The sequence below is a fragment of the Ahaetulla prasina genome, chromosome 18 (assembly GCF_028640845.1).
Source record: "Ahaetulla prasina isolate Xishuangbanna chromosome 18, ASM2864084v1, whole genome shotgun sequence".
Lineage (NCBI taxonomy): Eukaryota > Metazoa > Chordata > Lepidosauria > Squamata > Colubridae > Ahaetulla > Ahaetulla prasina.
Window position 1 is genome coordinate 10,567,078 of NC_080556.1, and position 22,612 is coordinate 10,589,689.

Here is a 22,612-nt window from a genome sequence, read left to right on the forward strand (position 1 = left end):
GTACCTTATGATTCTTGATGAAGGTATCTTGTCTTTTTATGTACACTGAGAGCCTATGCACCAAAGACAAATTCCTTGTGCGTCCAATGACACTTGGCCGATAAAAAATTCTATTCTATTCTATTCTATTCTATTCTATTCTATTCTAATTCTTCCCCTGCTCCTCCTTTGAAATGTGTGAATGGGGCGGGAAGGATTGGCCCTGATTCAAGATCCAGAACCGGATGGCCCAACCGAGCAGAGAGATCTCACTCCAAAACTTTGGAAGAACCCTCCTTTGTGAAACGTCCTCTGCAGATGGCTTTCCCATCACTCTCTTGCCCAGCTGTTCCCCAAATCAGATCTGTAGTTCTGGATACTCGCTGTGCCCTGGAAAGTGCCCATTTCCTTTTGAAAACAGCTAGTTCTTCAGCCGGTCCAAAATAATTTTTATTTCAGATTCCTCCCTTTCCCACCTCACCCCCAAATTTCAATTTTTTAAAAGTTATGCAAACAAAGACCCAAAAAAAAAATCAATTTAGAGTTGTTGTTGTTTTTAAAGTGAGAGCAACTCCCACTGATCTCTCTCTCTCTCTCTCTCTCTCTCCCTAAAGGTGCCCGTGTTCCTGCCAGCCGATCTGGGCGCCTTTTCTTTGGCACAGAAGCCTTCCATCCATCCTTCGAAGTTGAAGAAGCTGCTTGTCTGACGCTTTCTCTGTCTGGAAGCGAAAATCTCCCCGTGCTCTTAAAAGACTTCGCCCTGCCAAAGTAGCAGGGAGAGGTGAAGGTCCTGTCCAGGGGTAGTATATACTTACCTCCGCTACCAGTTTGCAAGTGTGCAGAGCCTTCCGCGCAGGCACAGAGCGTCAAAAACGGGACGTGATGACGTCTGGGCGGGTGGGCGGAGCCTCCTGCCACAAGCACTAATCGGTTCTCCCGAACCGGATAGAACCGGCTGAATAACACCACTGGTCCTGTCCTTGCAGAGGGCAAAGAGGCTGCCCCCAACTCGTTCCCTGCCCAACAAACGGTCAGGAAGACCGGAAGGGCTGCGAGAAGCCAAGCTGCACCCAACCGACGATGACCGGGAGCCCAGCCCTAGTGCTCTAGTGCGGCCACCAGAAGCCTCTGGAGAAGTTCAGACCTCTTCCCCTTCCATGCACGGCCTCTAAAGGCGAACCCTTGCCCATCCATCATGGCTTCCAGCTGGGGAAGAGGAAGAGAAAGATTTTCCATGGTGTCTTGCGGGAATGACTTCCATGGTGTTTAAAGACCGGTTGTGGGACAATGGATGCCCCTTGGTTGCCCCGAGAAGCAAAAGTAAAGACAAGGAGTTGCTCTCGAGACATGAAGAGCCACAGCAAGTCTGACCTCCGGTTGGGGCATTCACTGCCGAGACCTGTCTGACTTCGTTCTAGCCTTCCTGTTTTGTGAAGGGCAGCGGGCCCCCTCCAGTTCTCCTTTCCTTCCCCACAACTCAGCCTTCTGCGCCAGGAGGGACACAGTCCATAATAAGCTCTCTGCCCCCCACAAAGATTTACACTGCAGTGTCCCCCCCACACACACCTTTAGGGTGGAGTCTGCAGTCATTCTTGCCCACCTCTCAAATTAAGCTTTTTTTTTTTTTTGCCTTTAACCAGGGTTTGCTGAATAAGCTGCATACAGTAACCGGGTTTGCCCGTTGTGCTAATCTGCAAAGCCGAGTTGTTTGCAAACTGCAGTGCGTAACAAGAGGCGGCGTTTACAACAGGGCCTACCCCACCCTGGCTTATTACGATGGCACCCTCTGCCGCCTTCCTTGGGATTCCTTGCCCTGCGGCAGAGTTTTCTGCTTTTCAGACTTTCATTCGCTTAAGTCACAATTCTTAATTGTGTGGGGAGGGTGGATGTAAAGGGCGACATGTTTTAAAAGTCTCCAGAATTGCTACAAAGGGCCATCTTGTCCCAGATCTTGGCAGCAGAAAAACTTGACTTGATGGGAATGAGGCACAGATCTTCTTTTTTATGGGGTTCGGTAATTTACGGCCTTCGTGCCCCGGATCACCCCTGCCCGGGACGTCCTGTGACTTCCATTCTTTGGGAATGTGAGAGGCACTTAGAAGCTGCTAGGAAATTTCTTCGGGGCTCAAATCAAGGGACACGGCTGATGTGGACAGATGTGACTGTCTCTTGAGTTCTGCCACTTACAAGCGAAAGTAGGTCAAAGCAGTGGTGGGATTCAAATAATTTAACAATCAGTTCTCTGTCCTAACGACCAGCTGGGTAGGCGTGGCTTGGTGGTCATGTGACTGTATGGGCGTGGCCAACTCAACGTCACTCATGTTGACGGGCACTTCGCCTTAGCTGTTACAATGTAATAAGGGTTAACCAGAGAGGCAGTTTCTGTAAGCAGGGCAATAAAGATTAGGCTAGAAACACCACCAGAATGTTTCCTTCCTTATAGGATTAGCCCTCTAAAGTGGGAAAAAAGCGAAGTAAGATTTCTTCCAACAACCGGTTCTCCAAACTGCTTGGAAAGTTAACAACCGGTTCTCCCGAATAGGTGCGAACTGGCTGAATCCCACCACTGGATCGTAGCGGGCAACCGGGACAGTGGGCAAATGGGACACCCTTACCAGGTGTCGTATTTCTATTCTGAATTGGCTTTGGGAGAGTTCGGGGAACAGTCTTTGGAAGAGTTCAAGGCCCGGAGATGCCTAAGGTCTGTCGAGGTGAGCCAGGCACGCATGCTCCTTCCTGTTCCAACGGGACAAGCCCTTCTCTTTTAAGAGGAGTGAGAAGTAAAAAAAATATATCCCGGCTTTTCCAGCTGCTCCGATTGGCACCGATCCTGACGCCATGGACCGTTCTGTTCCCAAGCACAGCAGTTCCTCGGGGAAGTAAGCCGAGTCGTCCAATGTAGTTTTCCCCTCCGTGAAGCCAGAAACCCCTCGAGGAGGTTTGAGGCTGGAAATCTCAAAACAGATCCCCCCAAAAAAAGCCTCGAGCCAGAGAGTCCGAAGAGCTGCGCCTTTAAAACAAAACTCGGAGCAGGAGGACGGAGAAGATGGCCGAAATCAGAGGGACGGATCCGGAACGGCTGCCTGACGCGCCCGAATGGCAGTGCGCCCGGTTCTCGCCAATGCAGGCCGCGTAAGCCATCACGTGGGGGATGTAGTTCTGCTCGTGGACCCCGTGGAGGAGGTGAGCCATGGGGCCTTTGGCGAAGACAGCCACGTCCTCCCCTCCGTGGGTTTCCATGCGCAGCGGGACGGCTGACTGCGCCTGGTAGTTGATATCAGCTGCAGAGGGAGAGAGAGAGAGAAGGTGAGTGCCCCGCAGAGGGAGGGGAAGCAAGAAGAAGAAAGGCAGGATACGGAGCTGCTGCCCGTTGGCATTCGGAGATCTGTCAAGGAAGAGATGCCCTGGCAAACCTTTGGAGGGACAAGCGCCATGGCTGATCCGAGGGGTCCTAAAACGGGGAGAAATCCAGCCCGGACTGGCCAAAGAACCATTCTAGATGACCCTTTGGACACCAACAGGAGTCTCGCTGAACCCCATTCGCTGGAAGGAAATTGACTGTACTCACTGAAATTGACCGCAGAGATGTTCTCTCTCTCTCCAGCTATTATTTTGTACCCGGGTCCGTTTCCGTACAGGATGGAAGTGAATGGCTTCTTGTCCATGTCGCTCTGCATCGGGGCCAGCCCTAGAGAAAGGGGAAGCCATCTTTACCAAGGCTTTTCCCGTAACCTCTTTGGGGCCTGACTCTACGTGAAAGGATCGATCCCGGCATTAAATGGACCCAGAATTTATTTCCCAGTTTCCTTTCTCCCAGGGCGAGGGAGACCCAGTGTTATGGGACCAGCTGGCACCAAGTGGATGGGACACACAAGTTGGGCTGTCCCTGGGGAACTGTGCCCTCTGCTGTCCAAGGAGGCATTTCGCTGAGCAAGAAATTCAAGCATTCACACAGTGTTACGGGCGTCAGTGGACGGAGACGTCACGTACCGAAAATGGAATTGCCACGGGTTGTGTAGCCCCCAAATGTGAACACGTGGGAGTGGTCCGCGGTCACCACCGTCAGAGTGTCTTCGGTAGAGGTCAGGATGCCAGCCTCGCCAATGGCCCGGTCCATCTCTACCGCCTCATGCAGGGCCTGCTTGGCCTTTCCCTCGTGGTGCCCGTGGTCAATCCTGCCGCCTTCAGAGAACGGGGAGGGTGAAGTCCAAGCTCGGTTCCCTCCCCCCCAGACCTCTTCGGTCTCCCCCCACCCAGTGGCCCCCTTCCTGGGGCTCACCCTCGACCAGGAGGAAGAATCCACGGGGGTTCTTCTGGAGGATTTGGATCGCCACTGTCACCATTTCGGTCAAGGAAGGGTCGGTTTGGTTGTTCCTGCTCAGTTCATACATCATGTCGATGGGCTCGAAGAGACCTGCAGAGAAGAGGGACAGGACTTGGCAACAGCTGCCCAGAAGATGCCACCCAGGCAGCTGAGGAGGGGGATTCCGCCAGGACCTCCACCCTTCAGTTTCTGTCCTTCAGTGTCTTGCTGTCCTGGGGATGAGCTGCTGTGTCCACAGCTGCATGTCAAGACACTGTTGTGGCCTGCCAGTGGCCAGCGGAGCTGGCAGCAAATTCGGAGAGTGAGGAGGTTGGGGGGGAACATGGGCCAGTCCTGGAGTCTGGGGAAGGCTCTAATGAGGGCTCTGCGTCCGAGGCAGAGAGGGGGCCAGGGCCGTATGCCAGCTATCAGCTGCCTTCAGAGGCAGATATCAGTGAGGCAGACAAACAGCTGGAGCCTGTTCCCAGTGTGCGCATGCACAGAGCTGCCAGGAGAAGGGAACAGCTAAGGAACAAGGGTCAACTTGGGAGTAAGGCCACAGGTGGACAATGAAGGGCCCCTCCCAGAGGGAATAAAAGAGGGGCGAAAGGGGAGTGGAGTTTGCAGGAGACAATTAGGTCGCTTAATTGGTTTGACTCCTTGCCACAGCTGGCGCGCAAGCCATTGCCCAGCTCCGTTTAACCAAGCATGTGCGTGCGCACCTCCCGTCAGCCAGATGGTTTTTGGAATGCACGGGGGTGGGGCGCATGCAGGAGACACACGTGCATGCACAGGGGGTCAAGACACATGCATGGGGGCGGAACGCGGGGGTGTGTGGTGTGCACCCCCATGGCCCCTTTTTGGGGCCAGGTCGTTGCAGGGAGGCCTGGTAGGCCAAAAAATGGGGGGCAGGGGGTGGTCATTCGTGCATGCGCAGGGGGCCACATTGCACTATGGGTGCCGGTACGTGTGTGTGCTGTCGTACACACGACGAGGAAAAGGGTAGCCATCACTGTCTTAGGTGATCCCTTCAGCCGTTTACCCCCCTAATTTTATCCATCTGGGCTTGGAAAGCACATGTGGTCCTTTGCTCGCGTGATGGACATCTGGCACTGGGAGAAATTCAGTGGCGAGACCGGACAAGCGAGTCATGCCAAGAAAGGTCACTCAGGGGCTCTCGAGGGGGGGGTCTCTGCTAAAGGGGGGCCAGAACCCCGAGAGTCCACCTGAGCTCCCCACCCATCTGCCAAACTCACCCAAAACATAGTCGACTTTTGCTGGGTCCAGCTCCATCAGCCTCTCCCGGTTCCATAGATAGACGGCATTCTGGGAGAAGAGGAGAAGGGGAGGAAGGCTCAGCCGAAGGATTTTGGCAGCCGGATCCCTGCCCATTCCACCTCCAAGGACGACCAGGGCAGCTCACAAAGGGGGTTGTGGCTCAGGAGCGCCAGGCCGACGAGAGGATCCCTTGAGATTACTTGGGTGATCCTCAGCGCATCTCTCGCTGAGAGAGCCCAGGAGGAGGAGGAGGAGGAGTGTGGGGTCCTTTGCTGCTCTCACAGACGTTTCATTATCCAAACTAGGTAACATCATCAGTGGGAGGAGGAGGTGGAGGAAAAGGACTGTGGGGTCCTTGGTGCTCTCTGAGCTTGGTTGTTTTCTTGCAAATGTTTCATTACCCAAACTAGGGGTAAGTGCTAGAAGGGACTTGGGCGGGGGTACCTTCCTACCGGTTCGGAAGTATGCGCTCCACACGCATCACATGCAATTTTGGACCCTCTGCACATGCGCAAAGCCTTCTGCGCATGTGCAGAGGGTCAAAAACAGGTTACTTCCTAGTTTTAACCAGGAAGTAACAACATCCAGGTGGGAGGACAGAGCTTCGCGCTGCCGACGCTACCAATTCACCGAACCATTTGCTCCCACCGCTACCAGTTCGTCTAAACCGGTGCGAACCGGTAGCATTTCACCCCTGGAATGGGGTTGAGAAAGAGGAGGGGGAGGAGGGGGAGCGGGAAGGGGAGGAAAAGGACTGTGGGGCCCTTGGTTATCTCTGACCTTGGTTGTCTTCTCGCAGATGTTTCATGACCAAACTAGGTAACATTATCAGTGGGAGAAGGAGGAGGAGGACGCTGACACCACCAGTCTCCTGAATTTTATCTCGGATGGATCTCTGACGAATTCGCTCGGGGCAAGCCACCTCCTCTCTTCCTAGCCCTACGTCCACTGTGATCAGAAACCGAGCTGTCCAGCTGCCCCCTCACCTTTTCTTTGGGCTTGGCATCTTTCCACTCCTGGACCAGATTCCTATTATCCAGCCGGGTCCCTTTGTACTTCTCCTCATCCGGGTACTCCACGTCGCTCGTGTTCTTGGGGAACATGTACTTCCGGCCTCCTCCCATGATGACCTGAGCGAGAGACAAGAGGGTAGCTGGCGCCGAAGTGCCTGGCCCAGTTAAGGCAGCCGCCTAGAGACACCCTCAGGAGGGCAGAACATTGTGGAGGGGAGAATATGGCACCCAGAAACACAAGGCTCTGAGACGCAGAGGCTTCCCCATGACGGCACAGCGAGACCTCCATCGCCTCTGATGCTGGCCCAGCTAGTTCTCTTACCCAGCCAAAGATTTGGCAGAAGCTGCAGGAAAGAGGCCAAGAGCAATTTGAGGCAACCTGAATGCTGCCCAAGGGCTGGGTTGGCGCCTTCAGGCTCCTTCCCCAAACGAAGAGGATTTTAATTCAGCTGGGCGAGCATCTGAGGCGGCCTTGATGGAAAACATATTTATTTGACCACAGTCCCTTTCTGCTGGCGTTTCCAGCCTCCTCTTTGGATTTAGAGTCTTAGAAGGTGAATCACAAAACTGCAGCAGCGACGAAATAATCATAATAATTACACACCGAGAGATCTATATTAAATAGAATTGGCTGCCTGAGGTATAATTATTTCCAGCCTAGGAACAAAGTTAAAATTATATATTAAAAAAAAAATGCCCCTATTAAGCTACTTAAATGACAGATTTAGCTCCCCTTTTCTCGGAGGACTTGTTTTCAAACGGAAAGACGCCCCTATTTATTTACCACAGAAAAATGCGCTGCCCGATGCCACGGGCTGACGTTGGCACCGAAGCAGGCGCGTCCATTGGCTAGCCGGCCGGCCTCAACCCACAGGGCAGCTGCACTGTGGACTCGAGGGGCGCCCGGTGCCAAGGGCTCTGTGGAGGACGGTCGCAGGCTCCCGGCATCTGGAAGCAGCTGGGATGGCCAGAGGTGCGCCATGGTTGAGCCAGGCCTTGGGGAGGGAAAGTAGCTGTTTCAGGGCCTCCTGGCATCTCCCCTTCCTATGCCAGCCAAGGGTTAAATAACCAGTGCAAGGAGTGAGATCTCTGCTTATGGGAAACTGGGTTCCCAGCAAGGCCACAGATTCTGGGAACGGCTCCCGACCAGGAACCGGCCTCTGGGATAATCTAGGATAATTCCTTCTGAGAATTCCTGTTTTGTGTCCAATGAGCTTCTGTAACCTGGGTGTCTTTCGCCTCATCTGTTGTGGCCCGCCAGCGGAGCTGTCGGCAGACTCAGACAATGAGGAGGTTGGGGAGGAACATGAGCCAGTCCTGGAGTCTGGGGAAGGCTCTGATGAGGGCTCTGCGTCGGAGGCAGAGATGGGGCCAGGACCGTCTGACAGTTGTCAGCTGCCTTTGGAGTCGGACATCAGTGGGGCAGAAGAACAGCGGGAGCCTGTTCCCAGAGTGTGCATGCGCAGAGCTGCCAGGAGAAGGGAACAGCTAAGGAACAAGGGTCGACTCAGGAGTAAAGCCACAGGTGGATGGTGAATGGCTCCTCCCACAGGGAATAAAGAGGAGCAAAAGGGGAGTGGAGTTTGCAGGAGGCAATTAGTTCGCTTAATTGGTTCTCAGAGACTTCTTGACGAATTTTGAAGATATCGGCCTGGCAGTTCTCCAAGCCAGATAAGGTCTGTGACTCTAAATTCTCCCTTGAAAGACTTTGCTGGATGTGAAGGAGAGGAATTCACAGTAACTTAATTTTATTTATCATGCTCTTGGTCAGAGCACCTAGGTCAGAGCACCATCTTCTGACCTGTCTTCCCTTCTGTAATCCTTATGTGGATCGACACACACCGAGCAGCCCTCAACTTGCTTTCTACTCCTGATGGTTGGTCGTTTGACGGAATGCCAGCTGCAGGGGTCAACCAAGCAAATTTTCCTCTCCTGGAAAAGGTTGCTCAATCCAAAGCAACCTTCCTTGAAATGAGGGAAGCCGTTTGGAAACAAAAGAGTGCGCGGCTCCTATTGAGAGCCACATATGCCATGAAGCACCGCTCGGCTCCTCATGCAACATGCCGCCTGCTCCAGTAAAGCGAGGAAGAAGAGTTGTTGTCGCCACAGGATGCTGTGCCGTCTCTCTGAGCCGGGTAACACTCCCGGGTTAGCAGATTGGTTGGGTATGGGCAGGGGTGGGATTCAAAAAATGTTAGCAACCGGTTCTCTGCCCGGTTGCCGGGTGGGTGTGGCCTACTCGGCCTCCTGCACCACGGCAGGGGGAGTGTTTTCACCCTTCCCGGGCTCTGGAGGCTTCCCTCGAGTGTCTTACATTGTAAGCCGCCCTGAGTCTTCGGAGAAGGGCGGGGTATAAATGTAAACAAAAAAAACAAAAAACAAAAAATGGCCTTCCCCAGGCTCCGGAGGCCCTCCAGAGACCGGAAACGAGCCCGTTTCAGGACTTCCGGTATGTCCGGTAAGCCCGTTTTTCGCCCTCCAAGAGCCTCCACATGGGCCCTGCGCTTACCTGGCATCCAAAATGGGCTGCATGGATACTCCTGGGAAGGGAGTAGGTAGGGTGGGTGGGGTCAGCCAGTCCTTGCAACTACCGGTTCAGCGAACCAGATTAAAATTAACATCCGATTTGCCCAAACCGGTCCAAGCCGGTTGAATCCCACGCCTGGGTTCGGGCTAAGATGTCCCTGTTCTGTTCTGCCATTAATGGCCTGGATCAAAGATCAACCTGTACTCCCACGCTGCCGTTCTGACCCTGCGGCACCCACGGGCACCCTTTGGCATAGTTCCCCCAGGCACCACCTGCATTTCAAAACGAGTACAAAGCAAAAGAGACTCCTGTTTCCGCACAACCCAGCCCTGCTGCATTTCTTTGGAAGTGGGTGCCCGCCCTGGTTTTTCAGTTCCGAAGAAAAACACTTCTGGAAGGTTAACGTCAGGTGTCCTAGAAAGAATTCCTTGCCAGCTCGGAAACTGGGGAAAAAAAACCAACTGGAGGCTTCAAAGTCCCATGTAAAGAAAAAATTGTCCTGAACCTCAGGGTGAGAATAGGAGTGGAATTAGCACACAAGTGCACTCGAACAAGGAGATATTGTTCCAATTGTCTATTTTGGCTGAACTAATAGATTTCATCTCAGGCACATTCAAAACTCATTAAAGTCACAACGGTTGCCCAGTCACGGAAGTTTATTTTAATAATGGTTTTATGCAATCGTTCGCGTTCCAAAGGGCGTGTTCCGAGCCCATCGTGAGCTGGAATTAATTTACGCGGGTGGATTAAGGCTGCGGTCCTTAACGGGTTTTTTTAAATCCGGTTGTTCATTTGTTTAGATGCTAAACTTTTACGGCAGGGATGTCCAAACTTGGCCCCTTGAAGAGTGGTGGACTTCAACTCCCAGAATTCCCCTGCCAGCAACTTGCTCATATTTATAGCTCGTGCTGGCTGGGGAATTCTGGGAGTTGAAGTCCACCATTCTTCAAGGGGCCAGGTTTGAACAGTCTTGCTTTAGAGGACGCTGACCTTCAAGGATGCTCTCGTCACTTCCCGCCTGGACTACTGTAACGCTCTCTACATGGGGCTCCCCTTGAAGGGCACCCAGAGGCTCCAACTGGTCCAGAATGCGGCTGCGCCGGTGATAGAGGGAGCCACCCGTGGCTCCCATATAACACCTTTCCTGCGCAAGCTGCACTGGTTGCCGATGGTCTTCCGGGTGCAATTCAAGGTGCTGGTGACCACCTTCAAAGTCCTCCATCTTAGGACCGGGTTATTTACAGGACTGCCTGCTGCCACCGATAGCCTTCTATCGACCTGTGCGCTCCCACATGGAGGGTCTCTTTAGAGTGCCGTCAGCCAAACAATGTCGGCTGGCGACCCCCAGGGAGAGAGCTTTCTCTGTGGGGCCTCCTACCCTCTGGAATGAGCTTCCTCCGGGGTTACAATTACTCCCCGACCTCCGGGCCTTCCGACGCGAGCTCAAAACCCTCTTGTTTTATCGCGCAGGGTTGGCCTAATTGTGTTACGGTTTTTAATTGGGATTTTGTTATCGTTTTTAATAGTTTTAATGTGAGCCAAAATTTAATTAGATTTTTATAGTGTTTTTATTATGAATATTGTTTTATATTTGGCTGTAAACCGCCCTGAGTCCTTCGGGAGAAGGGCGGTATAGAAATTTAATAAAATAAATAAATAAATAAAGGATGGCCAAATGTGATTTGATGATTCCTTGGTGAACTTCGGATTTCTCTCTCTTCCTTCTTCCCGTTTCTCTGGGCTAGACTGTGCTTGAATTAAAATTATCCGGGCTAGGAAATGCACATGAATCAAAATTATCCGGGCGAGGAGTTGCACTTGAATCAAAAGGAAAGAAAATCCGAGCTGCCATTGAGCCCTCAATGATTTAAACCAGCAGCCGAATCAAAGGCGAAGAATTACTCATGCGGAGATTCAGAAATGTCGTAAATCCGGAGAGGGGAATTTTTCCCGGAACACCCGTGTTCTTACTTCGTTGCCAGAAAGAGCCATCCAAGCCATTAATAAGCAAGGTTGCAGCCTGCAATTGAGAGCGGTTTTTCCTTAAAAAAACAAAAGAAAACAAAAAAAACAAAAGCCGAGCTTTTGTTAATGTGGGTGGTTTTCCTTCATGCTCATATATCAACTTTGTGTTTGTGATAGAGTTGTGGGTGTTGAAAAGCCCAGAGTCAGACTGGACGACGCAGAGCAAAAAAAAAAACCTGGGAGAAGAGACCAACAGGAGAACTGTGCTGTCCCCCAGTGGGAGGGGGGGGGAAGGGGGGATTTCTGGCCATGGGAACTATCCGTAGCTGCCGAGATGATTCAGCACCCCCCCCCTCCATCCTGGCTCTCGGGCAGCCGCCTGCCTCTTTCTTTGCGCTTCTTCCTTCCTTGCTTTTAGTGGCTCAACGGGAGGACTTTTTCCACCTTCTGAAGGAATTTAAGGAGTTGCACTTCAGGATGAGATACCGGGAAGGGAACCAACAGGTAGAGTTCTAAAGACACGTTGGCTTGGATTTAAGAAAGCGAGCCAAGCTTGTTGCCCTGTTAAGTGCTCTTCGCGCAACTGAAGTCTCCTTGTCGGTTACCAAGGGGCAGGCGTCCCTCCGCGCAAGCCGTCCCTCTCTTTCCCATGCTTTCTTCCTTCAACACAGGGCCCGGCTTGCCTCATGGAGGAACTTGACGTGACTGACAGCCGTCTCGGTCCGAGCCTCATTGGAGACGCCGTCTGATCAGAAGGAAGTGAGTTCTGTCGAAATCCTGACCCCAAAAAATGACGTTCTTGGCCTTCATCCAAGAGGCAATGATCCACATCCGCCCTTAAAACAGTGTTCTGACCTAGGCTTTCCCCCCCAAAAAAACCCACGAAGCGGATTCCTGGTCCCGACAAAACCCCTTTGATTAAACGCGAATGTGAATTCCTCTCATTCACCTTCAGCAAAGGCCTGGCGAACAGTCTTTCAAAGGTGAATTGAAATGACCACAGACCTTATCTGGCTTGGAAAGCTGCCATGTAAATATTTTCCAAACGCAAGGAAAGACTCGGCACAGAGTCTCTGAGAGTCACGGGCAGATCTTCACACTCCTGAGCCGAACGAACGAACGAACGGTTTTCTGCAAAAGCCCACTCCCCTTTCGCTCCTCTTTTATTTCCTACGGGAGGGGTCATTCATCGTCCATCTGTGGCTTTACTCCCAAGTCGAGCCTGATTTCTTAGCTGTTCTTTTCTTCTGGCAGCTCCTGCGCGTCCGCACACTGGGAACAGGCTCCAGCTGTTCCTCTGCCTCACTGCTGTCAAGCTCCGGAGGCAGCTGATAACTGCCAGACGGCCTTGGCCCCCTCTCTGCCTCCGACGTAGAGCTCTCGTCCGAGCCTTCCCCAGCCTCCAGGACTGGCCCAGGTTCCTCCTCAACCTCCTCACTGTCCGACTCTGCTGCCAGCTCTGCTGGTGGGCCACAACAAACAGATCAGTGGGTACCTTCTTTGGAGAGATGGCTTGACTGGTGAAAGTGGGCAGATGGAGGCCAACCAAGACCAGGATTCAGAAGGAAGTCTCGTCCTCCCAATCAATGTGAGAGGCAGAGAAGGAAAGCTTAGAAGATCAGTGGATGTTGGGTGGAACTGAGATCCAGCGTTTCACTCCCTGGTTTTTTGTTTTTTGTTTTGCTTGACAGAGGATCAAACAGGTGAGAGGGGAAGCCTCCATCTCATTCCCAGCTCCTGGGTTCAAAATGCAGCAAAGCAGGCCCAGGCCCAGATCCTGAAGGGGCTTCTTGGCCTCTGTTCTGACCTAGGTGTTCCCAAGAGCACGAAGCAGACTTCTTGTCCCAACAAAAAACCCGCTTTTTTTTAAGTTACTGTGAATTCCTCTCACTCACATCCAGCAAATTCTTTCAAGGGAGAATTTACAGATCACAGACCTTATCTGGCTTGGAGAGCTGCCAGGCCGATATCTTCAAAACTTGGCAAGGAGTCACAAACGAATTAAGCGAATTAATTGTCTCCTGCAATCTCCACTCCCCTTTCCCTCCTCTTTTATTCCCTATGGGAGGGGCCATTCACCGTCCACCTGTGGCTTTACTCCTGAGTCGACCCCTCTTCCTTAGCTGTTCCCTTCTCCTGGCAGCTCTGCGCACGCGCACACTGGGAACAGGCTCCAGCTGTTCTTCTGCCTTACTGATGTCTGACTCCGAAGGCAGCTGATAACTGGCATATGGCCCTGGCCCCCTCTCTGCCTCGGATGCAGAGCCCTCTTCCTCCTGGTCGAGGGTGAGCCCCAGGAAGGGGGCCACTGGGTGCACACCAGGAACCAGGAACAGGCTCCAGCTGTTCTGCCCCACTGATGCCCGACTCCGAAGGCAGCTGACAACTGTCAAGACGGCCCTGACCCCATCTCTGCCTCTGACACAGAGCACTCATCAGAGCCTTCCCAAACTCCAGGATTGACCCATGTTCCTCCCCAACCTCCTCACTCTCTAAGTCTGCCAGCACCTCCACTGGCTGCTGGCAGGCCACAAGAAGCCTGCTCACCAAAGCCTCCTTGCTGCAGACGGAGACCGGAAGTGGAGAAAGAAGATACCTTCCATTGCTCAAAGTGAGTGGGAACACCTGGCTCATCGCCTATCTCCTTTCACCTGGATAAGTCCTGGGGGGGGGGCCTCTCCCTGGAGAATCTTCATCCAGTGAGCCCTCCAAAGAAGAGAAACGATGCTCTGGACCTTCCCAAAGTCTATAGCTGCCCCACTTGTAGCTCCCCTCCCCTAAATCGGCTGCCCCGGCCTCTCCCACTGGACTCACCTCGATGTCTGGGATGTTCTCAAACAGCTGGTGGGCGATGTCTTTGCACCCCTGCTGAAGCGCTTCCGGGGGCATCTCGTTGTCCGAATACCAGTCCCGGTCGGCCGAGTGCGCATAAGCAGCACTCGGCGTGGCGTGGTTGACGCGGGTGGTGGTGACAATGCCCACAGATTTACCTGACGGTCGTAGGAAGAAAAGGCACATTAACCACTGCCACCATGGAGGTTATTGGGTCTCCTGGGCACAAAGGGCCCCCCTTGGCCCCCTGGGAGGATGCCAGGCGCGGGCAGGGCTCCTGGGTGCAGTGCCAACCTTTTTCTTGGCTGCTCGGCTAAATCCTTCTCTGCAAGGGGTTTGGCCTTTCCCAAAGTTTATCAATTTGGGCTGAACTGTTTTTTTTTTAAAGAAAAATTTAGCTAAACTTTGCACTGCTGGTGGTCTCGCTAAACTCCGCGCCCATGGAAAGAACAATGGGACTCTGTCCTCTACTTAGCCTCCTCTCCGTTCTCCCACCCCGCTGCCTGTGGAAGTTGGAGATGGGGGGAGGAAAACCTTGACCTTTATTGCGGTTACTGATTTTGAGTCTCCATTAAATGAAACTCTGAAGTAGACAGCTGTGGCCAACTTGGGCAGTGAGAAGCGTCAGGCTCTAACCTTTGAATGCCAGTTAGTTAATAAGTCCCTGTTGGGCATTTAACTAGAGATTTAATGTTTATCTCACCTCTGAAATTTGGCTGTTTAAAGTGCACAGAATCCTGTTTTAAAAAGGTGTTTTAAAAAAAAAAAAAAAAAAAGCCGTGAACCAAATATTTCTGACTTGTGCTTTTACCAGCAAAGAAAGTGAGAACTTTCCTTGTTCCCGAGTTTCCCCAAAACTAAGCCCTCCCCAGATAATAAGCCCTCCCCCTGAAAATATTTAACCGCATGCGCAGCCGGTCCCTGCTATTTTCTCTGGTTAGGGTTAGGGAGACAGAGCTGGAAATCAGGTAAGACGGCAAGAGGATCCCCGTCTTACTCCACACGCCTCAAAATAATGAGACCTCCCCGAAAATAAGGCCAAGCGCTTATTTCGGGGTTCAAAAAAAATACAAGACAGGGTCTTATTTTCGGGAAAACACAGTATCTTTCCGTAGCCTTGAGGAATTTCTTTGGTTTGGGCAGCCACATTCTTGGCAGTTTGCTGGCCTGTGGCTTAGTATCCTGTGGACCCCCTCCCCACGGTCTACAGGCCACGGTTGTCGTTCCTTAATGTTGCGCGTTCATGTAGCCAGAGGTGGCTTATTCAGCAAGCACGGTTCTGGGCCACATCTTTTAGCAACAAGCGATACCTTTGCTGTTTTCATGCCAACATTAGAGGTGCTAAACTTTCTCCAGGGCGTGCGATCTATTTTCTGCAAATCTTAATGCTTAGTTTTTATTATTATTTATTAAATTTTTATACCGCCCTTCTCCCGAAGGACTCAGCCAAAAATAAAAAGTTGATATACATACAATTTAAAACCAAAATTTAAAGCTAAGCAAATTGCAAAAGGCCAATATTAAAATTTAAAAAAAGTTAAAAACCCTAAGGCAATAAAAACCCAATTTAAAATTAATAACAATATTAACAATATTATGCCAGTTGGGGGAAAAAAAGCCTTCCTTCCTGATTTCATTTTATCGAACGTCCCCGAGGTATCCGTGCATATCAGAAGGGAAGCCTCTATCACCAGCAACGTGAAGTGATTCCTCTGAAAATCTCATCGCTAGGAATACGTCTCTTTCCTTTCCTGCTCAGCTGGATTGTACCATTCAGCCCGTGTGAATTTCACGGGCATCTCGGCGCGTATAATGCGCCTCATTCTCATCCTTGGTTGTTTCCCTTAAGCCAATTACTTCCTTTCCAGCCTTTACTGGAAGCTATTAAGCAACGGCCTTTCTAACTCCTGGCTTCGATCCAGCTGCTAATCTGGGATTCACCTTGCTTGCCCAGAGGTCAGCAACCTGTGGCTCTGGAGCCGCATGTGGCTCCAGAGCCCCTCTGCTGCGGCTCCCTGTCACTCAAAATATATATCACAACCGCCAATGTGCGACACCCGCCGGCACGCAATTTATTGAGCTTTTCAACCCCCGGTAGGACAACCATGGATAAATCCAAGAAAAGAAAAGTTTCAGAAGAAAACAGAACTACATATGCTAGTTTTGTGGCCGCTCAAGAAATCGTCAGGCACGGGAAGCGATTTTGTGGCTCCCGGTGTTTTCTTTTCTGTGGGAAACGGGTCCAAATGGCTCTTTTGAGTGTTTCAGAACCCTGACCTAGCCAGAAAAGGGACACCCTAAAAGTCTCCCCACCATTTTTTTGCAGGTTCTGCAATCACAATCGTCCTTTTCCAGCCTGACACCTGCTTGGTTTCCTCTTGCAAAGCTGGGGTCCCTTCATTTCAGAGTTAGATGGTGGTTAACCACAGGAACAGGCTGAGAACAGAGAGCTGCAGGGCAGGAAGCTGGGTGCAGAAGAGAAGTGGTGCGGGGATGAGACGAGCGTGCCGAAGCACCTGCTCCTTCCTTTCTCCCCTGGTGGGCAAGGATTTCCGCTCCACCTTTCCCCAGCGAGCCTGCGGTTTGAACCTCAGCCCTTCCTGTCCGGGGTCGCAGCCGCCAACCGGGGACGGATCCATCGCGCAGCTCAGACGACACCCACCAAGGGCGTTAGGCCACGTCCCACACGTCGCCTCCTTCTCCCAGCCCCACATTCAAGGCCATCCTCACCCCTCTGGAGGAAGGTCAAGTTCTCTATCCTTCCTTCCGGTTTCGGGATCAATTCTAGAGTCGGGTTTCCAAATGAGCCTTTACGAGAAACCCTGCGAAGTTGGGCACTCTGGAACTTTCCCACTGGGGGAACTCCAAGGACAGCCAAGGTTTGCCCGCAGACTGGGCAGCACTCTTCCGCTGTCTGAATGCTCTGCAGGCTTCTTTCGCCAACCCTGGTCCCTCCAACCGATTGGAGTTTGTTTTGCCTAAGCCACGCTTCACTACAAGACAGCTGACAGAGGGAAACAGATGTGGCACTGAAATTGTGGGTGCAGACTAGGGATAAAATCCAGCAGGTTCTGACAGGTTCTGCAGAACTGGTAGCGGAAATCTTGAGCAGTTCGGAGAACCGGCAAATACCCTCTCTGGCTGGCCCCAGAGTGGAGTGGGAATGGAGATTTTGCAATATCCCTCCTCCAGGAGTGGGGAGGGAATGGGGATTTTGCAGTATCCTCCCCGCATGAGTGGGGTGGGAATGAAGATTTTGCAGTATCCTTCCCCCAGGAGTGGGGTGGAGATGGGGATTTTGTAGCATCCTTCCCCCAGGAGTGGGGAGGGCATGGGGAATTTGCAGTATCCTTCCCCCAGGAGTGGGGAGGGAATCAGGATTTTGCAGTATCCTTCCCCTGCCACCCCACCGAACCGGTAGTAAGAAAAATTGGATTTCCCCACTGGTGCAGACTTGACTGCCAGCCCTCCAGGATGTCTGGGGGCAGGGGGCTGCTTCTGAGCCCATCCCTCCCCCTTCATCTAACAAGCTTGGGCCTTGAGATGCCAAAGGCATCAGGGCTGTTCAGGCACCCCTTTTCCCCGCCCCCCCTCCCCAAACCATCATCCACTCCCTTTCTTGCAGCCTTTGTCATCTCTGGCTCTCTAGCTCCGAAGCACATGATGTGTACATGAGTCCCTTTGCATAACGCTCCTCATATTTGCCTTATTTGCCACTTCTTGGCGATTTCAAAACACAACTCCGGGCAGGCAGCACTCCACTGCACGGGCCAAAAAAACAGCTGCCGAAGACGGTTTACCGTAAGCGTTTTAAGGAAGAGCTTAAACCGCTAGGCTTTTTTTCACTAGCACGGTTCAACAGGCCCCGTGAGAAGCACCTTGGGGCAGGAATACAAACATGCCAAGGGCCGGTTTCCCCATCCTGTTTCCTGGTCAGCTGGCAGCGCCACCTCCTCTTGAGCCGTTTCGAAAGCCAATTGTTTATCAGGCACCTTTTTTTTTTTTTTTTTGGCTGCCGGCCAACTGGGAACCAGTCCGAGCACACCCATCCTCAAACTCTGAAGCTTTTCGCAAGACCTTAAGTTCAACCCTTCTCAAGATCTCCATCATTAGGAATTATTGAGTCTGTCATTTGCACCTCTATAACTGTCTGGTTCGGTTCTGCAACCCAACAAGAAAAACACAGACTTCAGAGGATAACTGCAGAAAAAATAATTGCTACCAACCTGCCTTCCATTGAGGACCTGTATACTGCACGAATCAAGAAGAGGGCCGTGAAAATATTTACAGATCCCTCACATCCAGGACATAAACTGTTTCAACTCCTACCCTCAAAACGACGCTACAGAGCACTGCACACCAGAACAACTAGACACAGGGAGAGTTTCTTCCCGAACACCATCACTCTGCTAAACAAATAATTCCCTCAACACTGTCAAACTATTTACTAAATCTGCACTACCCTTAATCTTGTCATCGTTCCCATCACCAATCTCTTTCCACTTATGACTGTATGACTGTAACTTTGTTGCTGGCAATCATGATTTATATTGATATATTGACCATCATTTGTGTTGTAAATGTTGTACCTCGATGAACGGATCTTTTGTTTTATGTACACTGAGAGCATATGCACCGGAGACAAATTCCTTGTGTGTCCAATCACATTTGGCCAATAAAAAATTCTAATTCTATTCTATTCTATTCTATTCTATTCTATTCTATTCTATTCTATTCTATTCTATTCTATTTTCTTTTATGTACACTGAGAGCCTATAGACCAAGATAAATTCCTTGTGTGTCCATTCACACTTGGCCAATAAAAAAATTCTATTCTATTCTATTCTATTCTATTCTATTCTATTCTATTCTATTCTATTCTATTCTATTCTATTCTATTCTATTCTATTCTATTTTCTTTTATTTACACTGAGAGCCTATAGGCCAAGATAAATTCCTTGTGTGTCCACTCACACTTGGCCAATAAAAAAATTCTATTCTATTCTATTCTATTCTATTCTATTCTATTCTATTCTATTTACTTTTATGTACATTGAGATGAGAGCCTATAGACCAAGATAAATTCCTTGTGTGTCCAATCACATTTGGCCAATAAAAAATTCTAATTCTATTCTATTCTATTCTATTCTATTCTATTCTATTCTATTCTATTCTATTCTATTTTCTTTTATGTACACTGAGAGCCTATAGACCAAGATAAATTCCTTGTGTGTCCATTCACACTTGGCCAATAAAAAAATTCTATTCTATTCTATTCTATTCTATTTTCTTTTATTTACACTGAGAGCCTATAGGCCAAGATAAATTCCTTGTGTGTCCACTCACACTTGGCCAATAAAAAAATTCTATTCTATTCTATTCTATTCTATTCTATTCTATTCTATTCTATTCTATTCTATTCTATTCTATTCTCTTTTATGTACACTGAGAGCCTATAGACCAAGATAAATTCCTTGTGTGTCCACTCACACTTGGCCAATAAAAAATTCTATTCTACTCTATTCTCCCAAGACAGATAATTCCTCAGGAGGGAATTTTGCTCTGCCGCCCACCTCAAATCCACCTGATTTTTCTCACCTGCTGCTTTTGCCCACTTGAGGATGGAGGTCACTTCGTTGCCGGCCGTCGTGTTGCATTGGGAGCGCGTCACGGCTGCGCTGACCCCCACGGTGCCTTCGTTGGCCTTCACGCCGCATAAGTAGGCGGTGGCGGTGCCCGCGCTATCCGGCACTTGTGCGTTGGTGTTGTAGGTCTGCCAGGAAAAAAAAAAAAGAATTGTAATTTGGTGGGTAGTTCATTTATTTATTTATTTATTTATTTTGTCAATATTTTGTCAATTTTGTCATCTGCAGGAACTGCTTCTTCCCACGAGGGATGGAGCAACAGCTCTTACGGATACCAACTGGAGTCTGAGGGGGTCTGAGCCCTCCTCGGGTGAACAGCCGTCAACAATTTTAATTTCTCCGATTGGTGTTGGTGATGGGGGGGAGTCCAGCTGTTTTCATTGCCCATTCAAGCTGGCTGCCAACGCTGGCAAGCAAAACGGCCTACGCTGTCCGAACTCTGCTTAGAACCCGGTGTCCCAGAATTTTAACAAAAGATGGATATCAAGATCCTCTCGATTCCTGTTCGTGGGACCTTTGCGTGCGGACGATGAGAGAGAGAGATGAAATTGGCAAAGCAAGGCAGCGGTTGCAAAACGTTCCTCCTTTGCAAGCGTGGCTCATCCATTGTGATAACCGCAGGGTTTCAAACGTCTGCAAGGAAGGGGAGTGGAAGGAAAGCAAAAATCGGAGGTGGGATATTTGACCGGGAAAGGAAGATGGTTCTACCTCTGCTCTCTTGTGGCTCCCTCCTGATAAATTTTGCCGTTTCCATAATCCCATCCAGTGGTGGGATTCAAATAATATAACAACCGGTTCTCTGCCCTAATGATTTCTTCCAACAACCAGTTCACCAAACTGCTCAGAAAGTTAACAACCGGTTCTCCCGAAGTGGTGCGAACTGGCTGAATCCCACCACTGATCCCATCCGCCAAAAAAGGCTTGCGTGACTCTTCCCAGAGATCATCCGTTAGGCAAGAAAAGAACCATAAGGACACATACAAACTGGGTGAAAGCAGGCTTTATAGCAGTAACTGTGAGAGGGATCTTCGAGTCTTAGCGGACAACCGGTTAAATATGAGCCAGCAGTGGGTGGCGGCAGCAAAAAAAGCCAATGCAATCCTAAACTGCATTAACAGAGGGATACAATCAAGCTCAAGGGAGGTACTAATACCGCTCTATCAAGCCTTAGTAAGACCACACCTAGAGTACTGCATCCAGTTTTGGTCACCACCTTACAAAAAAGATGTTGAGACTCTAGAAAAAGTGCAGAGAAGAGCAACCAAGAGGATTAGGGGACTGGAGGTTGAAACATACGATGAACGGTTGCAGGAACTGGGCATGGCTAGTCTAGTGAAGAGAAGGACCAGGGGAGACAGGATAGCATCCTCCAATATTTGAGGGGCTGCCACAGAGAGGAAGGGGGTCAAGCTATTTTCCAAAGCATCTGAAGGCCAGACAAGGAAGAATGGATGGAAACTGATCAAGGAGAGATTCAACCGGGAAAATTTCCTGACAGTGAGAAACAATCAACCGATGGAACAGAAAGTGCCTTCGGAAGTCGTGGGAGCTTCATCCCTGGAGGCTTTCAAGAAGAGTCAGGACTGCCATCTGTCACGAATGGTGGAGGGTCTCCTGCTTGGGTGGACGGAGGGTTGGATTAGATGACCTCCAAGGTCCTTTCCAACTCTGTTAACCTGTCAAGCCCGCAGCCTCCAGGACTGGCTTCCCGGCCTCTTTCTTTCGCCCCTTGAGGACTGGGCCTCCTTTCCTAGCGCCATTTTAGGAGGGGGAAAGAGCTGGGAGAAAGCTTGGAGCAGGGTGTGTGATACTTGGTCCAGTCTTTAAGCATGTGATGGCACAGCAACAGGTTCCTCGGTAGACTCTTGTGCCCTTTCGGTCTGTGACAGATTGGCAGGCCCGCCTTCTTTGTCTAGCGACTTAGCTTTTGTGTTTTGTGGGAAGCAGCCTCGCCTCCTTCAGGCTGCTGGAAGTTTGGCATCTTATCCCCGTGCGCTCCAGGGCATTGGCCTGTCTTCTGGTCCCCCCAAAGCCACACCTTGACAATCACGTGTGTCATGTGTGTGTGGTTGTTTTCCAACTTAGGGAAGTGAATTGCCCGCACCGTAACATGAGCTAACCTTGGTGTTCCCGCTGCCCTGCCAGCCTCTCCCTCTGGGCCGGGGTCCGTATGTGTCACCTGGAGTCCTGCCAACTTTTGGGGAGGTTTCCCGGGAACGGTTGAGACACGAGACTCGGAACTCTTCCTCTTTCGGCTTCCCTTCCTCCTCCACCCAGCAGCCAACAGCCTAGAAGAAAGACGGAGCCTCCTTACCTTAGACAGCGCCACAAATGGAAAGCGGTCCATTTCCAATACGGTTTCTTCCCCGGTTCTCTGCTGCAGCTGGCCCTTCAGGATACGGGCGGCCGTCACGGTGGAGATTCCCATCCCTGGCGCAGGAGAGCCTCAGTGAGTAGGAGGTGGAGAGCTTTGCCCACCAGTTACTGTAAGAGATTCCTCAGGATGCCCCTGGAGCCAGGAGTGAAATGTTCCCGGTTCGGACCGGATCGCTCGATCCGGTAGCGATGGCGGCGGGTGGTTCAGAGAACCGGTAGCAAAAATCCCTGCCTCCCCACCACCACATGCCCAGCTGAGCCGCGCAATCATCAGAGGATTTTTTTTTTTACTTTTAAAAGCATTTTTTCTTCGGCCGAAAAAAATGCTTTTAAAAGTTTTTTTAAAAAAGCCTCTGATGATCGCGCGGCTCAGCTGGGATCGTGAGAGGCCTTTAAAAGCATTCTAACCTCGGCTGAAGAGGTTGTAGAAAAAATGCTTTTAAAAGGTTCTGAGGATCAGGCAACTCAGCTGGGATCGACGGAGGCTTTTAAAAGCATTTTTTTCTACAACCTCTTCGGCCGAAGAGGTTGTAAAAAAATGCTTTTAAAAGTAAAAAAAAAAAAAAGTTGGCCTCGCCCACCCAGTCACATTACCCCCCACCTCAACAAGCCACGCCTACAGAACCGGTAGTAACAAATTTTACATTTCACCGCTGCCTGGAGCTGTCTCAGTTTCCCCATCCAGTCACGGCCT

The 22,612-nt window shown here is 50.7% G+C and overlaps 1 protein-coding gene across 2 annotated transcripts in view; it reads right to left on the bottom strand.

The window, feature by feature from the left end:
* Positions 1 to 458: 458 nt before the first annotated feature.
* The window catches only part of ALPL (alkaline phosphatase, biomineralization associated), a 28,729-nt gene continuing 6,575 nt past the window's right edge, over positions 459 to 22,612 (bottom strand). For both annotated transcript variants that reach the window (XM_058161390.1, XM_058161391.1), the window contains exons 4-12: positions 21,857 to 21,972; positions 19,496 to 19,670; positions 13,880 to 14,055; positions 6,547 to 6,690; positions 5,539 to 5,608; positions 4,259 to 4,393; positions 3,970 to 4,161; positions 3,548 to 3,667; positions 459 to 3,260 (exon numbers count right to left, since the gene is read on the bottom strand). In XM_058161390.1, coding sequence (XP_058017373.1) covers positions 2,992 to 3,260; positions 3,548 to 3,667; positions 3,970 to 4,161; positions 4,259 to 4,393; positions 5,539 to 5,608; positions 6,547 to 6,690; positions 13,880 to 14,055; positions 19,496 to 19,670; positions 21,857 to 21,972 — 1,397 coding nt within the window. In that variant the 3' untranslated portion in view covers positions 459 to 2,991. The remainder of the gene's footprint in view (positions 3,261 to 3,547; positions 3,668 to 3,969; positions 4,162 to 4,258; positions 4,394 to 5,538; positions 5,609 to 6,546; positions 6,691 to 13,879; positions 14,056 to 19,495; positions 19,671 to 21,856; positions 21,973 to 22,612) is intronic.